The following is a 26,907-nucleotide window of genomic DNA, read 5'->3' as shown; positions in this document are numbered from 1 at the left end:
TGTAGAGGGAGCTTTACTCTGTATCTAACCCCATGCTGTACCTGTCCTGGGAGTGTTTGATGGGACAGTGTAGAGGGAGCTTAACTCTAAATCTAACCCCGTGCTGTACCTGTCCTGGGAGTGTTTGATGGGGACAGTGTAGAGGGAGCTTTACTCTGTATCTAACCCCGTGCTGTACCTGTCCTGGGAGTGTTTGATGGGACAGTGTAGAGGGAGCTTTACTCTAAATCTAACCCCGTGCTGTACCTGTCCTGGGAGTGTTTGATGGGGACAGTGTAGACGGAGCTTTACTCTGTATCTAACCCCGTGCTGTACCTGGGTTGGGAGTGTTTGATGGGACAGTGTAGTGGGAACTTTACTCTGTATCTAACCCCGTGCTGTACCTGTCCTGGGAGTGTTTGATGGGACAGTGTAGAGGGAGCTTTACTCTGTATCTAACCCCGTGCTGTACCAACCTGGGAGTGTTTGATGGGACAGTGTAGCGGGAGCTTTGCTCTGTATCTAATCCCATGCTGTGCCTGTCCTGGGAGTGTTTGATGGGGACAGTGTAGACGGAGCTTTACTCTGTATCTAACCCCGCGCTGTACCTGTCCTGGGAGTGTTTGATGGGGACAGTGTAGAGGAAGCTTTACTCTGTATCTAACCCTGTGCTGTACCTGTCCTGGGACTACTTGATGGGGACAGTGTAGAGGGAGCTTTACTCTGTATCTATCCCATGCTGTACCTGTCCTGGGAGTGTTTAATGGGACAGTGTAGAGGGAGCTTTACTCTGTATCTAACCCTGTGCTGTACCTGCCCTGGGAGTGTTTGATGGAACAGTGTAGAGGGAGCTTTACTCTGTATCTAACCCCGTGTTGTACCTGTCCTGGGAGTGATGATGGGAATGGTGTGGAGGGAGCTTTACTCTGTATCTAACCCCATGCTGTACCTGTCCTGGGAGTGTTTGATGGAATAGTGTGGAGGGAGCTTTACTCTCTATCTAGCCCCGTGCTGTACTTGTCCTGGGAGTGTTTGATGGAACAGTGTAGAGGGAACATTATTCTGTATCTCACCCCGTGGTGTACCTGTCCTGGGAGTGTTTGATGGTGAATGAAATGAATAAAAGTCGCTTATTGTCACAGGTAGGATTCAAATGAAGTTATTGTGAAAAGCCCCTAGTCGCCACATTCTGGCGCCTGTTTAGGGAGGCTGGTACGAGAATTGAACCGTGCTGCTGGCCTGCCTTGGTCTGCTTTAAAAGCCAGCGATTTAGCCCTGTGCTAAACCAGCCCTGTACCTGTCCTGGGAGTGTTTGATGGGATAGTGTAGAGGGAGCTTTACTTTGTATCTAACCCCGTGCTGTATCTGTCCTGGGAGTGTTTGATGGGGACAGTGTAGAGGGAGCTTTACTCTGTATCTAACCCCGTGCTGTACCTGTCCTGGGAGTGTTTGATGGGACAGTGTAGAGGAAGCTTTACTCTGTATCTAACCCCGTGCTGTACCTGTCCTGGGAGTGTTTGATGGGGACAGTGTAGAGGAAGCTTTACTCTGTATCTAACCCTGTGCTGTACCTGTCCTGGGACTGCTTGATGGGGACAGTGTAGAGGGAGCTTTACTCTGTATCTATCCCATGCTGTACCTGTCCTGGGAGTGTTTAATGGGACAGTGTAGAGGGAGCTTTACTCTGTATCTAACCCTGTGCTGTACCTGCCCTGGGAGTGTTTGATGGAACAGTGTAGAGGGAGCTTTACTCTGTATCTAACCCCGTGCTGTACCTGTCCTGGGAGTGTTTGATGGGACAGTGTAGAGGGAGCTTTACTCTGTATCTAACCCTGTGCTGTACCTGTCCTAGGAGTGTTTGATGGGACAGTGTAGAGGGAGCTTTACTCTGTATCTAACCCCGTGCTGTACCTGTCCTGGGAGTGTTTGATGGGACAGTGTCGAGGGAGCTTTACTCTGTATCTAACCCCGTGCTGTACCTGTCCTGGGAGTGTTTGATGGGACAGTGTAGAGGGAGCTTTACTCTGTATCTAATCCCGTGCTCTACCTGTCCTGGTAGTGTTTGATGAGACAGTGTAGAGGGAGCTTCACTCTGATTGTAACCCCGTGCTGTACCTGTCCTGGGAGTGTTTGATGGGACAGTGTAGCGGGAGCTTTGCTCTGTATCTAATCCCATGCTGTGCCTGTCCTGGGAGTGTTTGATGGGGACAGTGTAGACGGAGCTTTACTCTGTATCTAACCCCGCGCTGTACCTGTCCTGGGAGTGTTTGATGGGGACAGTGTAGAGGAAGCTTTACTCTGTATCTAAACCTGTGCTGTACCTGTCCTGGGACTGCTTGATGGGGACAGTGTAGAGGGAGCTTTACTCTATATCTATCCCATGCTGTTCCTGTCCTGGGAGTGTTTAATGGGACAGTGTAGAGGGAGCTTTACTCTGTATCTAATCCTGTGCTGTACCTGCCCTGGGAGTGATGATGGGAATGGTGTGGAGGGAGCTTTACTCTGTATCTAACCCCATGCTGTACCTGTCCTGGGAGTGTTTGATGGAATAGTGTGGAGGGAGCTTTACTCTCTATCTAGCCCCGTGCTGTACCTGTCCTGGGAGTGTTTGATGGAACAGTGTAGAGGGAACATTATTCTGTATCTAACCCCGTGGTGTACCTGTCCTGGGAGTGTTTGATGGTGAATGAAATGAATAAAAGTCGCTTATTGTCACAGGTAGGATTCAAATGAAGTTATTGTGAAAAGCCCCTAGTCGCCAAATTCTGGCGCCTGTTTAGGGAGGCTGGTATGAGAATTGAACCGTGCTGCTGGCCTGCCTTGGTCTGCTTTAAAAGCCAGCGATTTAGCCCTGTGCTAAACCAGCCCTGTACCTGTCCTGGGAGTGTTTGATGGGATAGTGTAGAGGGAGCTTTACTCTGTATCTAACCCCGTGCTGTATCTGTCCTGGGAGTGTTTGATGGGGACAGTGTAGAGGGAGCTTTACTCTGTATCTAACCCCGTGCTGTACCTGTCCTGGGAGTGTTTGATGGGATAGTGTAGAGGGAGCTTTACTCTGTATCTAACCCCGTGCTGTATCTGTCCTGGGAGTGTTTGATGGGGACAGTGTAGAGGGAGCTTTACTCTGTATCTAACCCCGTGCTGTACCTGTCCTGGGAGTGTTTGATGGGACAGTGTAGAGGGAGCTTTACTCTGTATCTAACCCCGTGCTGTACCTGTCCTGGGAGTGTTTGATGGGACAGTGTAGAGGGAGCTTTACTCTGTATCTAACCCCGTGCTGTACCTGTCCTGGGAGTGTTTGATGGGACAGTGTCGAGGGAGCTTTACTCTGTATCTAACCCCGTGCTGTACCTGCCCTGGGAGTGTTTGATGGGGACAGTGTCGAGGGAGCTTTACTCTGTATCTAACCCCGTGCTGTATCTGTCCTGTGAGTGTTTGATGGGGACAGTGTAGAGGGAGCTTTACTCTGTATCTAACCCGTGCTGTACCTGTCCTGGGAGTGTTTGATGGGACAGTGTAGAGGGAGCTTTACTCTGTATCTAACCCCGTGCTGTATGTGTCCTGGGAGTGTTTGATGGGACAGTGTAGAGGGAGCTTTACTCTGGATCTAACCCTGTGCTGTACCTGTCCTGGGAGTGTTTGATGGGACAGTGTAGAGGGAGCTTTACTCTGTATCTAACCCCGTGCTGTACCTGTCCTGGGAGTGTTTGATGGGACAGTGTCGAGGGAGCTTTACTCTGTATCTAACCCCGTGCTGTACCTGCCCTGGGAGTGTTTGATGGGGACAGTGTCGAGGGAGCTTTACTCTGTATCTAACCCCGTGCTATATCTGTCCTGTGAGTGTTTGATGGGACAGTGTAGAGGGAGCTTTACTCTGTATCTAACCCGTGCTGTACCTGTCCTGGGAGTGTTTGATGGGACAGTGTAGAGGGAGCTTTACTCTGTATCTAACCCCGTGCTGTACCTGTCCTGGGAGTGTTTGATGGGATAGTGTAGAGGGAGCTTTACTCTGTATCTAACCCCGTGCTGTACCTGTCCTGGGAGTGTTTGATGGGGACAGTGTCGAGGGAGCTTTACTCTGTATCTAACCCGTGCTGTACCTGTCCTGGGAGTGTTTGATGGGACAGTGTAGAGGGAGCTTTACTCTGTATCTAACCCCGTGCTGTACCTGTCCTGGGAGTGTTTGATGGGATAGTGTAGAGGGAGCTTTACTCTGTATCTAACCCCGTGCTGTACCTGTCCTGGGAGTGTTTGATGGGGACAGTGTCGAGGGAGCTTTACTCTGTATCTAACCCCGTGCTGTACCTGTCCTGGGAGTGTTTGATGGGACAGTGCAGAGGGTGCTTTACTCTGTATCTAACCCCGTGCTGTACCTGTCCTGGGAGTGTTTGATGGGGTCAGTGTAGAGAGATGAAAATTGCAACTGTTGCCTGAATACTTTCACCAACCCTTGCTGTCTGAATACATACTCACCCCTTCCTATCCCTGTTCAATAACCCCTGCTCTGCAATGTTTTGAGACATTGTTATTGTGGCGTGTTGCGCAACCTGTATTTTGTTGCTCTGCCAGTACCGGTCGCACCTTCATCGTTACCTGGGCCCGAAAGTCTGGGATTCTCTCCTCACACCTCTCCATCCCCTCTTCAGTGGGGGAGGGGATCATGAAGGGTGATTCTGCCGCCACTGTGCAGTTACAACAAAGAACTGACGCAAAAGCATTGGCAACCAACCCGCCTGCTACCTTAACTAAATGGTGATCCAGTTGGCTTAAACATGGACCTGCATTCTCAACAAGAACTGAGCTTCTGTCTATGGGCATGGATGCACTGCCATCTGCTGGCTATGAAATGTGACTTCACCTTGTCAGAGTCCATGCACAGAGGAACATTTCACCCGACCATCCGCTATCTCCTGCCTGGTTAGACAGTCTGACTGTCGCGGGCACAAGTTTAGCTGCTCCAACGTGAAGTCCCAAGCAACTCTTTGTGTGCCCCTGCACCTAGATCCTTCTGGGCAATTAGTCGGGTGGTTTTCATCGCTCCACCATTGCCTTCAGCCTCCCACCGTCCCCCTGGGTGCCACAATTTCCTCCCTTGGACTCTCTGCCTCTCTCTTCTTTGACTCATTCATAGGATGTGGGCCAGAATTTATTGCCTATCTCCAGTTGCCCTTGAGGGGGCAGTTAAGACTCAAACACACTGCTGTGGGTCTGGAGTCACATGTAGGCCCAGACCAGGTAAGGACGGCAATTTCCTTCCCTAAAGGGCATTAGTGAACTGGATGGGTTTTTATGACAATTGACAATGGCTTCATGGTCATCATTAGACTTTTAATTCCAGATTTTTATTCCATTCAAATTCCACTGTCTGCAGCGTTGGATTTGAATGCAGCCCCCCAGAGCATTATCCAGGGTCTTCTCCTCAATAATCAATAATCTAATCAGTAATCTTTATTAGTGTCACAAGTAGGTTTACATTAACACTGCAATGTAGTTACTGTGAAAATCCCCCAGTCACCACACTCCGGCGCCTGTTCTGGTACACTGAGGGAGAATTCAGAATGGCTAATTCACCTAACAGCACGTCTTTCAGGACTTGTGGGAGGAAACTGATCACCCGGAGGAAACCCATGCACACACGGGGAGAACTTGCAGACCGGGCACTGACAGTGACCCAAGCCGGGAATCGAACCTGGGTCCCTGGTGCTGTGAAGAAACAGAGCTAACCACTGTGCTACCGTGCCACCCATAGCGACGTCCTTCAGGCCACACTCCTTCAGACCCGCCTCCTAACTTCTGACCCCCTCTCCGAATACCTCGCCGCGTGGCTCTGGGCCGAGATTTTGTCCGGGAACCTCTCCTGCTGAAGCACTTTGGGATGTTTCTGATGTTGTACAGGGCTCTATGCCAATGCAAGTTGTTGTTGTTAACAGAGAGGCGCACAATGTCTTCTCGAAGGTGAGGGCTCAAACTGCCACCTTTCACAATCTTTGCTGTTCGGAAAACAAGGAACGATGTTGAGAAAAACAATAAGATTTGGAAAGTCATCTCCTAAATTTGGCCTTGGAAATTAGGAATCTTTTGGTTCCAGACACTCTGCACCCCACTCCTTTACCTGCCTGTCTAAAGTCTAGGCCTTGCTTGGTGCACTGTCCTGGAGGCATGAGATCTGCTGCCTATTTCTCTTCCCTCCTGCCTCCCGACTTCCTCCCTTCATAAGCTTCAGTTTATCCAAAACTCTGTTGCCTGTATTCTGACTCGCACCAAGTCCTCTCCACCTATCGCCTGCTGTGCTCGCTGGGCCTACATGAGTGGCCTGCTCTGGCGAGGCCTCAATCTGAAGGCCCTCATCCTCATTTTCAAAACCCTTCAGGACTTCCCCCTCCCCAATCTTGTATGGCATCCTCCCCACTCCACGGGTCCTCTCACGAATCTGGCATCTTGAGCAACCTGACACCCATCGCTCCACCCTCAGCTGCTGGCCGAAGCTCAGAGCTCTCGAATTCTCACCCTGCGCCTTTCCGCCTCTCTCCCTCACTTTCCTCTTTTTCAGGCCCTCCTTCAAGCCCATCCCTTCGACCAGGCTTTTGGTCATCTGCTTGAGGTAGCGCTTCACATAACGAGCCTGCGAGGTGCCACGCCATATCTTACAAGAGTGAAGGCGTTACGTAAATGCAAGATGCTGTTGAAGTGGCCGCAGGTTTTCCTGAGAGTGGCTGACGGGCGAATGCCAGGCTGTGTTGCCAACCCGCCAGGATCGAGCTGGATCTTAAGGCCTTTAAACAATTAAGCCCCAGGACACTGCCGTAAGAAACCCTAGGGAAGAAAATCTGCGTGAGAGGGGCGTGTAATGAAAGGTATAATCGAGCATTAGGTCAAAAACCCAAATCCTTCGAACACTCAAAAGCAGTTGTTGATTGACAGTTGAGAGTCATCCAATTAGGTCATGAGGAACTTTCAAATCATGGTTGAAGGGTGGGACTTTGTGATGATCGGCTGTTGCACGACCAATGGAGGTCAGGTGGGGGTGGGGTGGTTGGCGGCAGGGAACCACAATACCAAGGCCCACAAACTGGGAGCAATTTTAAGCTCACCCCACCAGTGCATGGGAAATACCGATCTCGATGTTTAACTTGTGAGTGTCAGACACGGGGCCACAGGTTTCAGAAATAAATCCTCCCATTCAGACCGTAAGATGTGGGAGCAGAAGTCGGCAATTCGGCCCATCGAGATTGCGTCGCCATTCAATGAGATCATGGCTGATATGATGGGACAATCTTCAACTCCACTTTCCAACCTTATCCCTACAACCCCACTTTCATTCATCTGGCACTTGGCAAGACCTCAGGACATCCAAAAGCGGTTTGTCGCCTTCAGGGAGTGAAGAGGGGTTGTTGGCGGGGGGGGGGGGGGGGGGGAGACAGTGGCACTGTGGTATCATTAGTGAATCTGTGGTCCAGCAGGCCAGATTAATAATCTGGGTCCAAATTCCACCATTGGCAGCTGGGAAATATAGCGTAGAACTGGAAACAAGTGTCTGTAACAGTGATTGTTAGTAAAAACCCATCTGGTTCACTAATGTCCTTTAGGGAAGGAAATCTGCCACCCTTACCTGCTCTGGCCTACATGTGACTCCAGAGCCAAAGCAACGCGCGCTCTTAACTGCCTCTAAAATGGCCTAGCGAGCCCCTCAAGGGTAGGGATGGGTAACAAATGCTGGTGATGTCCATACCTCATGCAAGAATAAGAAACGATACTTTTTGAATCGTAGCCACTGTTGTGATGTAGGGAAGGCAGCATTTAATGTGCACAAAGTGAGCTGCACACACAGTAATGTGACAACAATCAGATCATTTTGTTTCACTGATGTTGGTTGACGCATAAATAGTGCACAGAGCGTCAGGGATAACTCGCCTACTCTTATTCGGAATAGTGTTGAGGGAGTTTTTTTAAAACTGCTACCTCAGGCTGGCAGTGAGGACCTTGGTTTAATGTCCAAAGGACCGTGGGCTGGATTCTCTGTTCCTGCGTCTCAGTGCTGACGCCAATGGAGGATCCGTGGAGTCCACGACGGACAAATCAGTGCCACACCTGCACCGATTCCGCTACCGGTGAGGGGTACCACCGGTGCCACGTGACACACCCGCGGAACACGGGTGGCAGAATCAGTGGGGCCTGTGCTGGACACGCGCAGGGCTGACAAGCTGCAGCTGCGTGTTCGCCTACACTCCCCCCACGCACGCGCCTATCGCGCCCGAAAAGATGGCGGCGGTTGTGCTGGACCGCGTACCCGTACACCCCTGTAGCCATGTAAAATGTCTGCGTTACGATTAATCTGGCCAAAACCCAGTTTAAAACGGCTAACCCGAAAGACTGCTGGGAAAAGCAGCTAAGAAGACACAGGCAGGCAGCTGCAGACAGGTTTGCATATTCAGCTCTGGGAACGTAGCCCAGATCGATACTCAGGGCTATCAACAGCCCATCAACCCAGGTATTTGCAGTTGCATTCAGGACTGTTTGCAGCCCATCTATTCAGACATCCACAGTTAAATCGGCTATCCCCGGGAACAATTGCGACATATTAACAATTGAATACCGGGCCAGACCTCTCGGCGCCTGCAGTGGCCGAAACAAAGACAGGTGAGCGACCACCCCCCGATCGAGGAATCGCCTCACCATTGGACACATCGACCCCAGAGATTGGGGACAGAATCCAATCATTTGGGACTCAGGGTTAAGGGCCGCCCCGGGAGGCGGGAAGCCCCTGGGCCCTATAAAAGTGAGGGTCCAAGTTCAGATCGCTCTCTCTCTCCTCTTCGCCTGCTCGAGACCTTCGCAAGACCAGCCACCGGCAATAGTAAGTTTGAATCCAGCGATCGCTATCCGGTAGAGACACCTAGCCACCGACCTGTAGCAGCCTTTTGAATCCCGCGGGCCAGATTTGATTGGACAAGCCATTCGTTTCCCTGACCTGGTGGGCTCTTCCTAAGTTAAGTATTGGCCAGTAGTGATAGGTTTATTATATAGAAAGTAGTATTAGGGTATTAATATTGCTTGTTGTATATAATAAATGACCGTTGTTTTAATCCTGACTAAGCGGTGTGCTGTGTTATTAATCATAACCTGAACTTGAACCACGTGGCGGTATAATAAAGATACCTGGCGACTCATGAGCAAAGGTGACGTAAACAGAGCAAATAGACTAAAGCTAAAAAGAGCAACACCCCGACCCCACAGACCACCTCCCAGCCAACCACCACTACACCCCCCCCAGCCCTGGCAGACGGCACGACTGTTGGTGAAGTAGGACAGTGCTGGACACTGTCTGTACGCCCGCCCTCTCTCTCCGCAGCCACCACGTCAGGCTCACGACTGTTGAGACCACGCGTGGCCCGCAACGTCGGGAACTCAGCCCATCGGAGGCGGAGCATCGCGGGTGGGCCCACTAATGAGATGCGAACGCGGTTGCAACAACGCCTGGTGTGCGTCACAGTGACGGCGATTCGGAGGGGGCGTAGCGTCGCGATTTTGCGCCAAACCGGCGCCTGTTGCAATTTCGGTGTCAGGAGCTATTCTCTCCAATCGCTGTTCTCGATTTTGGTGTCGGGCTATGGAGAATCCCGCCGCGTGCCTCTGACAGCGCAGCAGTGCCTCCACACTGCAGTCAGTAAAATGAACATGGGGGACATTCTTCTTCGCACAGAGGAAGGGTGAGGTAGCGGTGAAGCTTAGAGTCATTTCGGACACAATTATAAGCCACAATGTGAGATGGGTAGTGGCAGCGGACAATGGGGGGGAGGAGAGAAGGGGGTATCATCATAGAATTATAAAATCCCTACGGTGCAGAAGGAGGACATTCGGCTCATCGGGTCTACACCGACCCTCTGAAAGAGCAGCTAACCCACACCCCCGCCCTATCCCCGTAACCGACCTAACCTGCACACCAAGGGGCAATTTAGCAGTTCAATCCACCCAACCTGCACATCTTTGAAACCCACGCAGACATAGTGAGAACGTGCAGACTCCGCACAGTCACCCAATGACGGAATGGAACCCGGATCCCTGGCGCGGTGACGCAGCAGTGCAATTAATTGTCCATCGGCATAAGATACAGCGGTGAGGAACCTTTTCACGTGAGGCTCACACCACATTTGACTCACCCACACACTCTTGACATTCTCAAAATCTCGACGAGCAAGGACATAAGTAAGATGTTTCCCCGTGGTGCTGCTGCAGCAGAGCCAGCAACATGGAAGAGAGAGGAATGTCACATTTTGTCACTGTGAGTGGGTGTGGAGTCAGGAGAGATTAATACTTCAGAACCTTGGAGTGATAAAGAGCATTGAGGATGCACTGCATGGAGCACACGCCACTTAATGACAAGGTTGTCCAGGCACAACACCACTCACAATGCCAAACAACGTTTTACAAAAGGTGTTCTGTGTGCCCCTGACGGGTCTAATTGCCCACAACCTTTCCGAAAAAAAATGGACACAACTGAAATGTACCAGCCAACTCTGACATTCATCTCAAAACAACTCACACTGGAGGCTGGATCAGGCGGGTCGTAACTCGTCTTCACTTCGCACATTATCTGTATCCATTGCAGTGAACTATCTATACCTGTTCTGGGAGTGTTTGATGGGGACAGTATAGAGGGAGCTTTACACTATCTAACCCCGTGCTGTACCTGTCCTGGGAGTGTTTGATGGGGACAGTATAGAGGGAGCTTTACACTATCTAACCCCGTGCTGTACCTGTCCTGCGAGTGTTTGATGGGACTGTGTAGAGGGCGCTTTACTCTGTATCTAACCCCGTGCTGTACCTGTCCTGGGAGTGTTTGATGGGACAGTGTAGAGGGAGCTTTACACTATCTAACCCCGTGCTGTACCTGTCTTGGGAGTGTTTGATGGGGACAGTGCAGAGGAAGCTTTAATCTGTATCTAACCCCGTGCTGTATCTGTCCTGGGAGTGTTTGATGGGATAGTGTAGAGGGAGCTTTACTCTGTATCTAACCCTGTGCTGTATCTATCCTGGGAATGTTTGATGGGGACAATGTAGAGAGAGCTTTACTCTGTATCTAACCCCGTGCTGTACCTGTCCTGGGAGTGTTTGATGGGACAGTGTAGAGGGAGCTTTACTCTGTATCTAACCCCCGTGCTGTACCTGTCCTGGGAGTGTTTGATGGGACAGTGTAGAGGGAGCTTTACTCTGTATCTAACCCCGTGCTGTACCTGTCCTGGGAGGTTTTGATGGGACAGTGTAGAGGGAACTTTACTCTGTATCTAACCCCGTGCTGTACCTATCCTGGGAGTGTTTGATGGGACAGTGTAGAGGGAGCTTTACTCTGTATCTAACCCCGTGCTGTACCTGTCCTGGGAGTGTTTGATGGGACAGTGTAGAGGGAGCTTTACTCTGTATCTAACCCCATGCTGTACCTGTCCTGGGAGTGTTTGCTGGACAGTGTAGAGGGAGCTTTACTCTGTATCTAACACGTGCTGTACCTGTCCTGGGAGTGTTTGATGGGACAGTGTAGAGGGAGCTTTACTCTGTATCTAACCCCGTGCTGTACCTGTCCTGGGAGTGTTTGCTGGACAGTGTAGAGGGAGCTTTACTCTGTATCTAACCCCGTGCTGTACCTGTCCTGGGAGTGTTTGATGGGGATGGTGTAGAGGTAGCTTTACTCTGTATCTAACCCCGTGCTATACCTGTCCTGGGAGTGTTTGATGGGGACAGTGCAGAGGGAGCTTTACTCTGTATCTAACCCCGTGCTGTACATGTTATGAAAGGTGTGGAATTTTCATTGTCACTGTAGCAGTGTGTGCCTTATGTATATCAAAACAAAGCAACTAATTTTATTTATATATCATCCTTAATCTGACAAAATGTCTCAAGGGGTTTAGCAGCAGATATTCGTTCGGCTGACCACCAGCTTTGACCAAAAGGTTGTTTTTAAGGAGCGTCTTGAAGAAATTAATCGAGATAGAGAGGTGGAGAGAGAGAGAGGTGGAGAGATAGATAGATAGAGAGGTAGAGAGTTAGAGAGGTGGAGAGACACCGGTGGAGAGATAGAGAGATAGAGAGGTAGAGAGATAGAGAGGTGGAGAGACACAGAGGTGGAGAGATACAGAGGTGGAGAGATAGAGAGGTGTAGAGAGAGAGGTGGAGAGAATAAGAGGTGTAGAGGTAAAGAGATGGAGAGAGAGAGAGGTGGAGAAATACAGACGTGGAGAGGTAGAGGTGGAGAGGTAGAGGTGGAGAGATAGAGAGGTGTAGAGAGAGAGGTGGAGAGAAAGAGAGGTGTAGAGATAAAGAGATGGAAAGAGAGAGAGGTGGAGAAATACAGAGGTGGAGAGAGAGAGGTGGAGAGAGAGAGAGGTGGAGAGATAAAATTCCAGATCATGGGACCCGAGCAGCTGATGGAGAGCCACCAATGGTGGACCACTATAACGTGGGATATACAAGAGATCAAATGAGAGGGCTGCCTGGAGGGGATATTAGAGATTAGGAGGAACAAGACAATGGGGGGATTCGAGAACAAGAATGAGAATTTTAAAATGGAGGCATTGCTGAACTGGGAGTCAGGTCTGTGATCACGACGAGGGTTGAGCAAGGGGGCCGGAGGGTGGCTGGTGAACAGAAGGGACTTGGTGCAGGTTAAGACACAGGCAGCAGAGATTCAGACAACCTCGAGTTTAGGCAGGCTGCCAACATGTGAGGGCAGCCAGCTGCGCGTCAGAATAGTTTGGTGAGGTTCGCGAAGGCACGGGTGAGAGTTCCGCCGCAGACGAGTTAAGGTAGCTCCAGAGCTGGATGGAAATAATGATGGAGTGAATATCCGCTTGAGAAGCCCCTCTGGTTGCAGCATGTCTGGGTCAGCGTCCAACAGTCGCCAGGAAACCAGATGGTGTCAGGAGTCAGGGAACGGAGTTGCAAGGGCCAGAGGCAATGGATGGGAGTTTCTGGGCCCGTCCATCCTGAGACTAAAAATTCCCGCCCATTCCCTGTCAACAGTCAGTCAGATCGTCTGTCCCACCCAACACGGATTCCCGCGGGCGGCGGGACCAGAGAGGTTACCCCAGTGGCTTAGCTTTCCCAATATTTAATTGGAAGAGATTTCTGCCCATCCAGTACTGGATGTCAGATAAGCAGTTTGATAATTTAAGCGTAAGTGTCGAGAGACAGGTGGTGGTGAGGTGGAGCTGGTCAGTGGAAACATGTTGGAATTGACACTCGGTTTTCAGATGGTGGCAGCCAGCGGGTGTGAAATAGACAGAGGGCCTGAATTGACCCTCAGTGGACCCCAGAGATAATGGTGCAGGAGCGATGATTCCCTGACTACTGTTAGATCAGAACGGAACCAGCGGAGAGCAGTCCCACTCAGCTGGACAACACCCAGCTGGGAGCAGGATGGTGAAGTCACATCGTAGGATCACTACAGTGCAGATGGAGGCCATTCGGCCCATCGGTCTGAAAGGGAGTCCTACCCAGGCCCACTCCCCTACCCTATCCCCGTAACCCCACCTAACCTTTGGACACACTAAGGGCAATTTATCGTGGTCAATCCACCTAACCTGCACATCTTTAGACGGTGGGAGGAAACCGGAGCACCCGGAGGAAACCCAGGCAGACCCGGGGAGAACGTACAGACTCCACACAGTCACCCTAGGCTGGAATTGAGCCCGGGTCCCTGCCGCTGTGAATCAGCTGTGCTAACCACCCTGATACCAGAGATAGATTTCTAGACTCCAAAGGCATCAAGGGGTATGAGAGCAGGAGTGTGTTGGTGGGGAGGTAAAAGTCGAGGGAAAGGAGTCGAACCGATGGAGGGACAGCAGATGGGGAGGGGTTGCTTTTTTGCAGAGGATACAGAGAAGGGACAGCAAGCAGCAGTTCCCGAAAGTTGACTGGTGTGATTTAGAATGGTTCGTGTGTGGAGAAAGACTGTTGAAATTGGACGGGAAGCCATTTTCCCCTGAGGCGTGCATCCAACTCCTTAAAATCTAAAGTGTGCACAAACAGTTTAATTAGGGGTCGAGAGCTGACACTGGGTCCTTGGAGAGACCACCTTCTCAAAATAAAAACCCCATGCCACGAGTCCCAAAGCTGATGATAAAACTGTAAATGAGAACCACTTTCACAAACCCGTCTCCAGGGTTACAGGCAGCTATATTCAACCAGCATCAAAAGAGCTTTTTATAGAAAGATGGAGATTTGGAAAACATCGCCTCCAGCATCACATTAACACGGAAGGCGCAACCCAGCTTTATTCTCGGGAGGGGGGACGGAAGGTGGGTGTGTGGCGTGAGCACTCAGTTCACAAATTCAGAACACAGACCTTGTGAAATGGGGAGGTGGGCGGTGGGATGCCCAGAAATCTCAGCAAACACTCACTCAGAAGGTGATAAACCAGGAGGATCTTCCCCGGGGAACGTTGCATGAAGGAACATTAATGTAACACTGTTTGCAAATGGAAACTGCAGTAAGCTCAACTGCTCACTCATTTACTCCCAAGATACAGAGTCAGGTACTACACACTGCTGCATATTGGATGTAGCTTTGATAAACCTGTGACACAGTGAGTTATAGAATATACACAGGAGTGTTATACACTGTAACACACAGTGTGTTATGTAATATATACACTGTTATACCCTGCAACCACACTGTGTTATAGAAGATATACAGGAGTGTTATACCCTGTAACACACAGTGTGTTATATAATATATACAGAGTGTTATACCCTGTAACACACAGTGTGTTATAAAATATACACAGAGTGTTATACCCTGTAACACACAGTGTGTTATAAAATATACACAGAGTGTTATACCCTGTAACACACAGTGTGTTATAGAAGATATACAGGAGTGTTATACCCTGTAACACACAGTGCGTTATATAATATATACAGGAGTGTTACACCCTGTAACACACAGCGTGTTATATAATATATACAGGTGTGTTATACCCTGTAACACACAGTGTGTTATAGAAGATATACAGGAGTGTTATACCCTGTAACACACAGTGTGTTATATAATATATACAGAGTGTTATACCCTGTAACACACAGTGTGCTATATAATATATACAGAGTGTTATACCCTGTAACACACAGTGCGTTATATAATATATACAGGAGTGTTATACCCTGTAACACACAGTGTGTTATATAATATATACAGGAGTGTTATATCCTGTAACACACAGTGTGTTATATAATATATACGGAGTGTTATACCCTGCAACCACACTGTGTTATATAATATATACAGAGTGTTATACCCTGTAACACACAGTGTGTTATATAATATATACAGCAGTGTTATACCCTGTAACACACAGTGTGTTATATAATATATACAGGAGTATTATACCCTGTAACACACAGTGTGTTATATAATATATACAGGAGTGTTATACCCTGTAACACACAGTGTGTTATATAATATATACAGAGTGTTATACCCTGTAACACACAGTGTGTTATATAATGTATACAGAGTGTTATACCCTGTAACACACAGTGTGTTATATAATATATACAGAGTGTTATACCCTGTAACACACAGTGTGTTATATAATATATACAGAGTGTTATACCCTGTAACACACAGTGTGTTATATAATATATACAGAGTGTTATACCCTGTAACACACAGTGTGTTATATAATATATACAGAGTGTTATACCCTGTAACACACAGTGTGTTATATAATATATACAGAGTGTTATACCCTGTAACACACAGTGTGTTATATAATATATACAGAGTGTTATACCCTGTAACACACAGTGTGTTATATAATATACACAGAGTGTTATACCCTGTAACACACAGTGTGTTATATAATATATACAGAGTGTTATACCCTGTAACACAGTGTGTTATATAATATATACAGGAGTGTTATACCCTGTAACACAGTGTGTTATATAATATATACAGAGTGTTATACCCTGTAACATAAAGTGTGTTATATAATATATACAGAGTGTTATACCCTGTAACACACAGTGCTATATAATATATACAGGAGTGTTATACCCTGTAACACACAGTGTGTTATATAATATATAAAGAGTGTTATACCCTGTAACACACAGTGTGTTATATAATATATACAGGAGTGTTCTACCCTGTAACACACAGTGTGTTATATAATCTATACAGAGTGTTATACCCTGTAACACACAGTGTGCTATATAATATATACAGGAGTGTTATACCCTGTAACACACAGTGTGTTATATAATATATACAGGAGTGTTCTACCCTGTAACACACAGTGTGTTATATAATCTATACAGAGTGTTATCCCAGTAACACACAGTGTGTTATATAATATATACCGAGTGTTATACCCTGTAACACACAGTGTGTTATATAATATATACAGGAGTGTTATACCCTGTAACACAGCGTGTTATATAATATATACCGAGTGTTATACCCTGTAACACACAGTGTGTTATATAATATATACAGGAGTGTTATACCCTGTAACACAGTGTGTTATATAATATATACCGAGTGTTATACCCTGTAACACACAGTGTGTTATATAATCTATACAGAGTGTTATACCCTGTAACACACAGTGTGCTATATAATATATACAGGAGTGTTATACCCTGTAACACACAGTGTGTTATATAATATATACAGGAGTGTTCTACCCTGTAACACACAGTGTGTTATATAATCTATACAGAGTGTGATACCCAGTAACACACAGTGTGTTATATAATATATACCGAGTGTTATACCCTGTAACACACAGTGTGTTATATAATATATACAGGAGTGTTATACCCTGTAACACAGTGTGTTATATAATATATACAGAGTGTTATACCCTGTAACACACAGTGTGTTATATAATATATACAGGAGTGTTATACCCTGTAACACACAGTGTGTTATATAATATATACAGGAGTGTTCTACCCTGTAACACACAGTGTGCTATATAATATATACAGGAGTGTTATACCCTGTAACACACAGTGTGTTATATAATATATACAGAGTGTTATACCCTGTAACACACAGTGTTATATAATATATACAGGAGTGTTATACCCTGTAACACACAGTGTGTTATATATACAGAGTGTTATACCCTGTAACACACAGTGTGTTATATAATATATACGGAGTGTTATACCCTGTAACACACAGTGTGTTATATAATATATACAGAGTGTTATACCCTGTAACACACAGTGTGTTATATAATATATACAGGAGTGTTATACCCTGTAACACACAGTGTGTTATATAATATATACGGAGTGTTATACCCTGTAACACACAGTGTGTTATATAATATATACAGAGTGTTATACCCTGTAACACACAGTGTGTTATATAATATATACAGGAGTGTTATACCCTGTAACACACAGTGTGTTATATAATATATACGGAGTGTTATACCCTGTAACACACAGTGTGTTATATATACAGAGTGTTATACCCTGTAACACACAGTGTGTTATATAATATATACGGAGTGTTATACCCTGTAACACACAGTGTGTTATATAATATATACAGAGTGTTATACCCTGTAACACACAGTATGTTATATAATATATACAGAGTGTTATACCCTGTAACACACAGTGTGTTATATAATATATACAGAGTGTTATACCCTGTAACACACAGTGTGTTATATAATATATACGGAGTGTTATACCCTGTAACAAACAGTGTGTTATATAATATATACAGAGTGTTATACCCTGTAACACACAGTGTGTTATATAATATATACAGAGTGTTATACCCTGTAACACACAGTGTGTTATATAATATATACAGAGTGTTATACACTGTAACACAGTGTGTTATATAATATATAGAGGAGTGTTATACCCTGTAACACACAGAGTGTTATACCCTGTAACGCACAGTGTGTTATATAATATATACAGAGTGTTATACCCTGTAACACACAGTGTGTTATATAATATATACAGAGTGTTATACCCTGTAACACACAGTGTGTTATATAATAATATACAGGAGTGTTATACCCTGTAACACACAGTGTGTTATATAATATATACAGGAGTGTTATACCCTGTAACACACAGTGTGTTATATAATATATACAGGAGTGTTATACCCTGTAACACACAGTGTGTTATATAATATATACAGGAGTGTTATACCCTGTAACACACAGTGTGTTATATAATATATACAGAGTGGTATACCCTGTAACACACAGTGTGTTATATAATATATACGGAGTGTTATATCCTGTAACACACAGTGTGTTATATAATATATACGGAGTGTTATACCCTGTAACACAGTGTGTTATATAATATATACAGGTGTGTTATACCCTGTAACACACAGTGTGTTATATAATATATACAGGAGTGTTATACACTGTAACACACAGTGTGTTATATAATATATACGGAGTGTTATCCCCTGTAACACACAGTGTGTTATATAATATATACGGAGTGTTATACCCTGTAACACAGTGTGTTATATAATATATACAGGAGTGTTATACCCTGTAACACACAGTGTGTTATATAATATATACAGGAGTGTTACACCCTGTAACACAGTGTGTTATATAATATATACAGGAGTGTTATACCCTGTAACACACAGTGTGTTATATAATATATACAGAGTGTTATACCCTGTAACACACAGTGTGTTATATAATGTATACGGAGTGTTATACCCTGTAACACACAGTGTGTTATATATACAGAGTGTTATACCCTGTAACACACAGTGTGTTATATAATATATACGGAGTGTTATACCCTGTAACACACAGTGTGTTATATAATATATACAGAGTGTTATACCCTGTAACACACAGTGTGTTATATAATATATACAGGAGTGTTATACCCTGTAACACACAGTGTGTTATATAATATATACGGAGTGTTATACCCTGTAACACACAGTGTGTTATATAATATATACAGAGTGTTATACCCTGTAACACACAGTGTGTTATATAATATATACAGGAGTGTTATACCCTGTAACACACAGTGTGTTATATAATATATACGGAGTGTTATACCCTGTAACACACAGTGTGTTATATATACAGAGTGTTATACCCTGTAACACACAGTGTGTTATATAATATATACGGAGTGTTATACCCTGTAACACACAGTGTGTTATATAATATATACTGAGTGTTATACCCTGTAACACACAGTATGTTATATAATATATACAGAGTGTTATACCCTGTAACACACAGTGTGTTATATAATATATACAGAGTGTTATACCCTGTAACACACAGTGTGTTATATAATATATACGGAGTGTTATACCCTGTAACAAACAGTGTGTTATATAATATATACAGAGTGTTATACCCTGTAACACACAGTGTGTTATATAATATATACAGAGTGTTATACCCTGTAACACACAGTGTGTTATATAATATATACAGAGTGTTATACACTGTAACACAGTGTGTTATATAATATATAGAGGAGTGTTATACCCTGTAACACACAGAGTGTTATACCCTGTAACGCACAGTGTGTTATATAATATATACAGAGTGTTATACCCTGTAACACACAGTGTGTTATATAATATATACAGAGTGTTATACCCTGTAACACACAGTGTGTTATATAATAATATACAGGAGTGTTATACCCTGTAACACACAGTGTGTTATATAATATATACAGGAGTGTTATACCCTGTAACACACAGTGTGTTATATAATATATACAGGAGTGTTATACCCTGTAACACACAGTGTGTTATATAATATATACAGGAGTGTTATACCCTGTAACACACAGTGTGTTATATAATATATACAGAGTGGTATACCCTGTAACACACAGTGTGTTATATAATATATACGGAGTGTTATATCCTGTAACACACAGTGTGTTATATAATATATACGGAGTGTTATACCCTGTAACACAGTGTGTTATATAATATATACAGGAGTGTTATACCCTGTAACACACAGTGTGTTATATAATATATACAGGAGTGTTATACACTGTAACACACAGTGTGTTATATAATATATACGGAGTGTTATCCCCTGTAACACACAGTGTGTTATATAATATATACGGAGTGTTATACCCTGTAACACAGTGTGTTATATAATATATACAGGAGTGTTATACCCTGTAACACACAGTGTGTTATATAATATATACAGGAGTGTTACACCCTGTAACACAGTGTGTTATATAATATATACAGGAGTGTTATACCCTGTAACACACAGTGTGTTATATAATATATACAGAGTGTTATACCCTGTAACACACAGTGTGTTATATAATGTATACGGAGTGTTATACCCTGTAACACACAGTGTGTTATATAATGTATACGGAGTGTTATACCCTGTAACACACAGTGTGTTATATAATATATACGGAGTGTTATACCCTGTAACACAGTGTGTTATATAATATATACAGGAGTGTTATACCCTGTAACACACAGTGTGTTATATAATATATACAGGAGTGTTACACCCTGTAACACAGTGTGTTATATAATATATACAGGAGTGTTATACCCTGTAACACACAGTGTGTTATATAATATATACGGAGTGTTATACCCTGTAACACAGTGTGTTATATAATATATACAGGAGTGTTATACCCTGTAACACAGTGTGGTATATAATATATACAGGAGTGTTATACCCTGTAACACACAGTGTGTTATATAATATATACAGAATGTTATACCCTGTAACACACAGTGTGTTATATAATATATACAGGTGTGTTATACCCTGTAACACACAGTGTGTTATATAATATAATCAGAGTGTTATACCCTGTAACACACAGTGTGTTATATAATATATACAGGAGTGTTATACCCTGTAACACACAGTGTGTTATATAATATATACGGAGTGTTATACCCTGTAACACACAGTGTGTTATATAATATATACAGAGTGTTATACCCTGTAACACACAGTGTGTTATATAATATATACAGGAGTGTTATACCCTGTAACACACAGTGTGTTATGTAATATAAACAGAGTGTTATACCCTGTAACACACAGTGTGTTATATAATATATACAGAGTGTTATACCCTGTAACACACAGTGTGTTATATAATATATACAGGAGAGTTATACCCTGTAACACACAGTGTATTATATAATATATACAGGAGTGTTATACCCTGTAACACGCAGTGTGTTATATAATATATACGGAGTGTTATACCCTGTAACACACAGTGTGTTATATAATATATACAGAGTGTTATACCCTGTAACACACAGTGTGTTATATAATATATACAGGAGAGTTATACCCTGTAACACACAGTGTATTATATAATATATACAGGAGTGTTATACCCTGTAACACACAGTGTGTTATATAATATACACAGAGTGTTATACCCTGTAGCACACAGTGTGTTATATAATATATACAGGAGTGTTATACCCTGTAACAACAGTGTGCTATATAATATATACAGAGTGTTATACCCTGTAACACACAGTGTGTTATATAATATATACAGGAGTGTTATACCCTGTAACACACAGTGTGTTATATAATATATACGGAGTGTTATACCCTGTAACACACAGTGTGTTATATAATATATACAGAGTGTTATACCCTGTAACACACAGTGTGTTATATAATATATACAGAGTGTTATACCCTGTAACACACAGTGTGTTATATAATATATACGGAGTGTTATACCCTGTAACACACAGTGTGTTATATAATATATGCAGAGTGTTATACCCTGTAACACACAGTGTGTTATATAATATATACAGGTGTGTTATACACTGTAACACACAGTGTGTTATATAATATATACGGAGTGTTATACCCTGTAACACACAGTGTGTTATATAATATATACAGGTGTGTTATACACTGTAACACACAGTGTGTTATATAATATATGCAGAGTGTTATACCCTGTAACACACAGTGTGTTATATAATATATACAGGTGTGTTATACACTGTAACACACAGTGTGTTATATAATATATACAGAGTGTTATACCCTGTAACACACAGTGTGTTATATAATATATACAGGAGTGTTATACCCTGTAACACACAGTGTGTTATATAATATATACGGAGTGTTATACCCTGTAACACACAGTGTGTTATATAATATATGCAGAGTGTTATACCCTGTAACACACAGTGAGTTATATAATATATACAGAGTGTTATACCCTGTAACACACAGTGTGTTATATAATATATACAGGAGTGTTATACCCTGTAACACACAGTGTGTTATATAATATATACAAAGTGTTATACCCTATAACACAGTGTGTTATATAATATATGCAGAGTGTTATACCCTGTAACACACAGTGTGTTATATAATATATACAGAGTGTTATACCCTATAACACAGTGTGTTATATAATATATACAGAGTGTTATACCCTGTAACACAGTGTGTTATATAATATATACAGGAGTGTTATACCCTGTAACACACAGTGTGTTATATAATATATACAGGAGTGTTATACCCTGTAACACACAGTGTGTTATATAATATATACGGAGTGTTATACCCTGTAACACACAGTGTGTTATATAATATATGCAGAGTGTTATACCCTGTAACACACAGTGAGTTATATAATATATACAGAGTGTTATACCCTGTAACACACAGTGTGTTATATAATATATACAGGAGTGTTATACCCTGTAACACACAGTGTGTTATATAATATATGCAGAGTGTTATACCCTGTAACACACAGTGAGTTATATAATATATACAGAGTGTTATACCCTGTAACACACAGTGTGTTATATAATATATACAGAGTGTTATACCCTATAACACAGTGTGTTATATAATATATGCAGAGTGTTATACCCTGTAACACACAGTGTGTTATATAATATATACAGAGTGTTATACCCTATAACACAGTGTGTTATATAATATATACAGAGTGTTATACCCTGTAAGACACCGTAGGCGGGATTCTCCGTTGCCAGACGCCGATATGGTATTCGGCGATCGGGAGGGGAATCCCTTCCAAAGCCCAAATCGGGGTTGACGCCGGTTTTCTGTTCTCCGCCCCCTCCAAAATGGGGTAATCGCGTTGCACACCGCTGGAACGGCGTTGGCGCGTCACCTGAAGGCCCTCCCCTGATGCACCGTCCCCACTGGGCTGAGTAGCGACCGCGCGGGATACCTGTGGTCTCAGTGGTTGGGAACCCACCGTGGCGGCTGCAGACTGCGTCTTGCGCCGCCGCAGTTGGCCGGGGACCGTGCTGCTGCCCGATGGGGCTTCCGTGTGGGCTGCAGGAAGTGATGGGGGCGGCCAGAGGTTGGCCAGGGAGGCAGTATTTGGCAGGTTGGGTCCGCGCACGGCCGGCGTCGTGTTTTACGGTGCGAGCGCTGCAGGCCGTCGCCATGCGCCTGCGCGGCCACGGACCCGGCCATTCTCCAGCCAATTTGTCTTGGAGCCGGGCATTTCACCCGGCGCAGCTGCCAGCCCCTCACTGGTCGCAGGATCGGTGAAGGTTCGGCGCCGCTCTTGCCATCGTACAAAAAGCCACGGTTCCCACTCCGACACCAGAATCCCGCCCAGTGTGTCTGGTATTTCCCTGTGTCTCTCAATGGCACCCTTACAAGATTTTCCTCACAGGATACTTTTTGTCAAATGGTTGGACACGCTGCTACCTGCGTCCTACATTAGAAGTATCTGAAAGTCGGGAGGGGAAGGTTAATGCGAGGGAGTCACCTTCATTTTCTCGGCAGCCTCCATTGAATTATGCTGACATACGGTTCTCCGGTCACTCGGTCCAGGCGACTGACTGCTCACCTCCAGCACTGACAGACGGACAGGGAGAAGCACTGGGATGTTGTCCGGTTGCCTCCTCCCGCACAGTCTGGCAAGCGATGCCTCAGTCCGGAGCCGACTCCCAGCCCTGCGATACTCCCCCTCTGCAGTGAGATGTGTTATGTAGTCTGGGATAACGCAGGCTGCAACTGGATGCAGCCTTGACCAAACGATACTCCAGACCTTGAAGTTAGTTCACTCAGGTTTATTGAACTAATAGCACAGTTAGCACAGTTCTCTATGAGTTCGACTCTCTGCTAACCTAAGTGTGGTTACTCTGTCTGACTGAACCAGACTAGCCCTTAGCCACGTGCTGGAGGTGTGATACTGTACATACACCCTGACTCACTCTGTAGATGTTCATCAGTGGAAAGAGGCGGAGTGTGAGTGCCTCGTGCCTCAAGCCTTTTATCGTGAGATACCACCCCTGAGTGTCCTGCCTGCTCATTGGTCATGTCCTGTTCTCTGTGTTCATTAGCTGCCTGTCTGTATATCATTATCTGCATGTTTGCATATCATGACACAGTGTAGCCTGCCGAGCCACACTCTCGCCTCGGAGTCAGAAGGTCGAGAGTTTCGACTCCACCCCAGGGATCAAAGCCCATTATCCCTGGCTGACGCTCCGGAGTGCTCTGCTGGTGTTAGACCACAACCCGTCTGCCCCATCGGGATGGGGCAAAAGGTAATTTCATGATTCTGCCCTTGGGGGCTCTTTCTGGGGAGAGCGGGGGACTTCCTTCGAGCGTCCTGGCTCACATCTACGCTTCAAGAAACAACGCTGAAACAAATGGCCTGGTGTGTATCACGTTGCTGTCTGAGGGATCCTGCTATGCACCATCAAATCACTGCGCCCCTAACATTAGGACAGTGTCTGCGCATCAGCGAGAACTTTGTGGACTCAAAAGTGCCAGCAGATTTTCTGCACTTGTGAAAATCTGACTTGCAGCAGGTCTTCAATTACTTCAAACCCTCAAACCACTAATGTGTCAAAAAGGCTGAATTACTGAAGATAATTGGCACATGAGGCAGAAGGGACGTGAGGGGTGGTCGATTTGCATAGTGAGGTTCTGGGACCTGCAGCAGATGGTAGCAGGTTAAATAGTAACTTACTGAATGAAATGAAATGAAATGAAATGAGGGCGACGTCTGGTAAAACAGAGCTTGAACTAAAAGGTACAGCCCTCTGGAATGGAACCAGGTAAGATCCCTTTAACTGGCTGCGCGACTGCCCCTTTAAAGATAAGACAGTCAGAGTAAGTTGATCAGTAACAAGGGCTGTCTTCAAACTGGTTAGACCAGGTAATGTACACCACAGAGCAAAGAGAGATCGTGTTTAAGCTTCCCCTACCTTTCTCTTTAGGGATCTGAAACGGCCGATTGCTGGCTTGGGGCTGAAGTGTTGCTGCCTCAGAGAAGCGCATCTCTCCCTGAGAAACCGCCTCAGACTCATGTTCTCCTCCTCTCTCCTCCAGGAACGGATCGTGTCCCGACACTGACCCCTCCCCTTCAACTTCCTGGACTCTCAGCTTCTTGTTTCCCTCAGTGGGTTGGTTCCGACCCTGTTTTCACTGTGCTGAGGTACAGGTGACATAACACCAGCTGCTGCTCATTTCTCCTGAGCCTGGCTGTGCCCTCTGACCCCATCACAATTCCCACCACACCCCTCTTGGCCCATCCCTATTCCCATGTCTCTCCTAAACCCTCCCTCCCCTGGCCCATCCCTATTCCCTAGCCCCTCCCAATCCTTCCCTCCCAGCCCATCCCCCACCCCTCCCAACCGCCCCCACCGACCCATCTCCCAGCCGCTCCTATTCCCACCGACCCATCCCCATCCCGTGGCCCATCCTATTCCCTCCCCCTTCCCTACACTGCCCCTCGGCCCATCCCCATCCCCTAGCCCCTTCCACTCTCCCCTCTCCTGACCCCCCCACCCCCGGCCCATTCCCATCCCCTTCCAGTCCCCTCCTTCCCCGCCACCCCCTGGCCCATCCCCATTCTCCCGCCGCTCCCAATCCCTCCCACAATGGCCCATCCCCCTGCTCCTCCCAATTCCTCCCCCTGCTCCCACTAGCCCATCCCCAGGCTCCTCCCAATCACTCTCCACCCCAGCCCATCCTCCAATCCTTCCCCGTCCATCCGGCCCATCCTCATTCCCCGGTCCCTCCAAATATCTCCCCCTTGGCCCATTCCCAATCCCCTGTCCCTCCCAATCCTTCTGGCGCTCCTCTCCATCACTCCTGTCCCAAACACTCCAGACTCTCCCTCCCTAGCTGGCCTCTCCCCATCCATTCCCATTTCCCAGCCTTTTCCCAAGACTCGTGTGTGTGTGTGTGGTGGGGGGGGGGGGTCAGAATGTGTGTGGGTTAACGTGTGTGAATATTTGGGTCAATGAGTGTGTGTGTGTGGGGGTCAGAATGTGTGTGGGTTAACGTGTGTGAATATTTGGGTCAATGAGTGTGTGTATGTCTGTGTGGGTCAAAGTGTGTGTAAATATGTGCGTGTGTGCACGGGCAATGTGTGTATGGCTTTTTGTGTGTGTGTGGGTCAGTGTGAGGGTCTGTGGGTCAGTGTATGTGTGTGTGGGTCAGTGTATGTGTGGGTGAATTTGTGTGTGTTAGTATTAGGGTCTGTGTGTGTGTGGGTCAAAGTGTGCATATGGGACAGTATGTGGGTCAGAGTGCGTGTGTGTGGGACAGTGTATGTGTGCGGGTCAATGTGTGGATGTGTGTGGGTGCGTGCGCGGGGCAATGTGTTTGTGTTTGTGTGTGTGTCTGTAGGGGTCAATGTGTTTGTGTGGGCCAATATGTGTATGTGTGTGGGTCAGTGCGTCTGTGGGTCAGTGTATGCCTGCGGGCCAATTTGTGTATTTGCGTATGTGTGGGTCAATGGCCTGTCTACGTCAATGTATGCGTGTGGGTCAATATTTTGGCCAATGTGTGTGTGAATCAGTGTGTACGTGGATCACTGCGAGGGTCTATGTGTGTGTGAATCAGTGTGTACGTGGATCACTGCGAGG

The 26,907-nt window shown here is 45.6% G+C and overlaps 1 protein-coding gene across 14 annotated transcripts in view; it reads right to left on the bottom strand.

The window, feature by feature from the left end:
• Positions 1-26,907, bottom strand: part of LOC140390360 (ras/Rap GTPase-activating protein SynGAP-like) — a 1,167,003-nt gene that overhangs the window by 457,302 nt on the left and 682,794 nt on the right. The window contains exon 1 of one of the 14 annotated variants that reach the window (XM_072475459.1): positions 25,240-25,506. The exons of the other annotated variants lie outside the window; for them this stretch is intronic. Coding sequence (XP_072331560.1) covers positions 25,240-25,341 — 102 coding nt within the window. The 5' untranslated portion in view covers positions 25,342-25,506. Of the gene's footprint in view, positions 1-25,239; positions 25,507-26,907 lie in introns of those variants that run through there. 14 annotated transcript variants of the gene reach the window in all.

The sequence above is a fragment of the Scyliorhinus torazame genome, chromosome 14, assembly GCF_047496885.1.
Source record: "Scyliorhinus torazame isolate Kashiwa2021f chromosome 14, sScyTor2.1, whole genome shotgun sequence".
In the NCBI taxonomy this organism is placed as follows: Eukaryota; Metazoa; Chordata; class Chondrichthyes; order Carcharhiniformes; family Scyliorhinidae; genus Scyliorhinus; species Scyliorhinus torazame.
This window is presented reverse-complemented; position numbering and strand designations above follow the sequence as displayed.